Source organism: Emiliania huxleyi (assembly GCF_000372725.1).
Source record: "Emiliania huxleyi CCMP1516 chromosome Unknown EMIHUscaffold_169, whole genome shotgun sequence".
Taxonomy (NCBI): Eukaryota; Haptophyta; order Isochrysidales; family Noelaerhabdaceae; genus Emiliania; species Emiliania huxleyi.
In genome coordinates this window covers 277264-279653 of record NW_005200892.1, presented here as the reverse complement: position 1 = coordinate 279653, position 2390 = coordinate 277264, and the positions used below count along the sequence as shown (strand labels likewise).

Below are 2390 nucleotides of genomic sequence, written 5' to 3'. Positions count from 1 at the left end.
CGCAGCGGCGGCACAGGTAGCCCTGGCTGCTTGGCCTAGCGCTGCCAGCCGCCTTAAAGGCCGCCTTGCCGATGCGGGTCCAGCGGTTTCTGGTCGAGCTCTTCGAGCGGCCGGGCAGCAGCTCGGCGATCTTCTTCCACTGATGGCCGAGCGTTTGGACGAGATGGTGCAGGAGGGCGTCCTCCTCGGCGCTCCACGGCACCTGCGGGGTGGATAGGGGTCAGATCTTGTGGATTGAAGGTTGCCTAATACTGAACGGCACCTGCGAGTCGCCGCGCCTCGCGGCCTCGCCGCTCGCTGGAATCGAGCAGCTGGAGTCGCTCGACTGCGCCTCGAGCAGCGGAGGGCGAGGAAAGTGAGGCCGCGCCTCGGAGCTTTTCGTCGACTGAGAAAGCTGGACCTCCATTGCCGTCGCTGAGACTGTGCCACGACAACCGGCGGATACAAAAGCGAGCAAGAGCGCAGGTGGGTCCGCTCCTCAGCTCCCCGGCCCTGGATGTGAGGTTGATGACTGCACTCCAAGTGCTCCAAGTGCTCCAACAGGTAGCAAGCACCCCCCCCAAAAAGTCAAGGATTCGCTCCGAGTTCGAGCTCCGAGTAGAGGGGGCGCCCCGCAGCTAGGGGAAACCCAAAGCGCGGACTAACCCTCGGAGAGTATTCTTGTATTACTAGCTCCGAGTAGAGGGGGCGCTCCGCAGCTAGGGGAAACCCGGAGCGCAGAACCAACCCTCGGAGACCCGTGTTATGGCCCTGCGACCGCGCACCCCCCAGGGCTAGGGCTCTCTTGCCCGCAACCCGATGCCAATCGTCCGGCCCGCTGGGTGCGCTTCTCAGCTCCCCGGCCCTAGATATGCAGGTTTATTAGACTGAGCGGTCGTTTCTCGTGAAAATGTGTGTGCGGTGGCCGGTGGGGCCTGGGGCGGTGCCGGGGGGGCGGGTCTCAAATGAGAAATGTTCATGTGTGTTGAGTTGAGTTGTGTTGGCGCTGGGGGGCTGCGAGTCTCCACACATTTGTTCCGTACGCTGCACACACGACGCGTCAACAAAAGAGGCGCGCGCCCCGCCTTACGATCCATCGAACACCGTATGCAGCACGGCAGAAGCTTCCGCCACGTAAAAGTCGCATCACAATGCGCGTTTGCCGGTGCCGCCGTCAGTGCTTCTTCTTCTTCTGCTTGTCCGACTTGAAGGCGCCGGCGTGCACCCACGCCGAGTAGGCGAGGTCGCGCTCCGCCGCCGCGCCCTCCTTGCCTCGCGGCGGGTGGTAGCCGAGCGCGCCAAAGTGCTCGCAGTGGTCCCGCAGCGCCTTGATGGCGAGCGCGACCACCGCGGGGCTGTGAGGCTGCCGCAGCGCCGCGCGCCACCGCTCGCGGCTCTCGACCGACTGCCAGAGCCGGTGCGCGGACCGCGAGCGGCTGCCCACGGCAAAGCTGCCGCCGCCCACGCCGGCCGCGCCGCCGCCGCCCTCGGAGGCCGCCTTGGCCGCGGCCGCCGCCTCTGCCTCGGCGGCCGTGCGCCAGGCCAGGTTGTACTCGGCCTCCTCCGGCGTCGGCTCGTTGCGCTCCTCGGCGTAGTTTGCGATGGCGAAGCGCACCTCCGTCTCGTCGAGGTCCTCCTCGTCGTTGTCGTCCCCGTGGACCATGTGCCACAGAGGCGGGTCGCTCCCCTCGGCCGGAAGCCAGCCAGAGATGCGCCCGTCCGAGGCGCCAAACCCGGCAAAGAAGCGGCGCGCCTGCTGCCCGACGTACTCGTGGCCCTCCTTGCGCCACGGCTTTCGCTCGTTCGGGGCCGCCGCCGTCTGCAGCGCGTGCACCGCCTCCTCGAGCGTGCCGAGCAGCTCGGCGAGCTCGTTGACCGTGGTGGCTGCGCGGCACGAGAGCTGCCACACCTCCTGCGCGCCCTCGTCTTTGCGGCCCGCCGCCACCCAGCCGGTGCCGAGCCTGCCGAGCAGCGGCGCGAGCCACTCCTCGAAATCGAGCAGCTCGTCGCGCGCGCCCGCCAGCCCGAGCGCCGACGGCTTGATCCGCAGCGCCTTGCGCTCCAGCCTGTTTTCGTAATGCGGCTGCGCGAGCACGGGAGGGTGCAGCAGCTCGTCCCGCTCCTTCTGCGCAAACGCCTCGAGCGCAGCCTCCGCCTCGCCGAGCTCGAGGTCCTCCGCGTCGCCGTCGTCGTGCACGACGTGGAAGAGTGCGCCTGCGGCCCGCGGCGGGAGGCGCGAGGCCGGGTCCTCGGCGGGCGGGGCGGGGCGCGTGCGCGCGGCGGGCGGCACCCTCGCTCGTCTCCTCGTTGGGCGGGAGCCAGCGGGTGATCTTGCCGAGCGACTGCGGGTTGGCCGCCTCGGGGAAGACGCGCAGCACCTGCCGGCCGACCCACTCGTGCCCCTCGTCGAG

At 68.9% G+C, this 2390-nt stretch overlaps 1 protein-coding gene across 1 annotated transcript in view; it reads right to left on the bottom strand.

Moving 5' to 3' along the window:
- Window positions 1-1153: 1153 nt before the first annotated feature.
- The window catches only part of EMIHUDRAFT_468050 (hypothetical protein), a gene marked incomplete at both ends in the record, with an annotated part of 5776 nt that continues 4539 nt past the window's right edge, over window positions 1154-2390 (bottom strand). The window contains one exon of the mRNA XM_005784712.1: window positions 1154-2193. Within this exon, the coding sequence (XP_005784769.1) occupies window positions 1154-2193 (1040 nt within the window). The remainder of the gene's footprint in view (window positions 2194-2390) is intronic.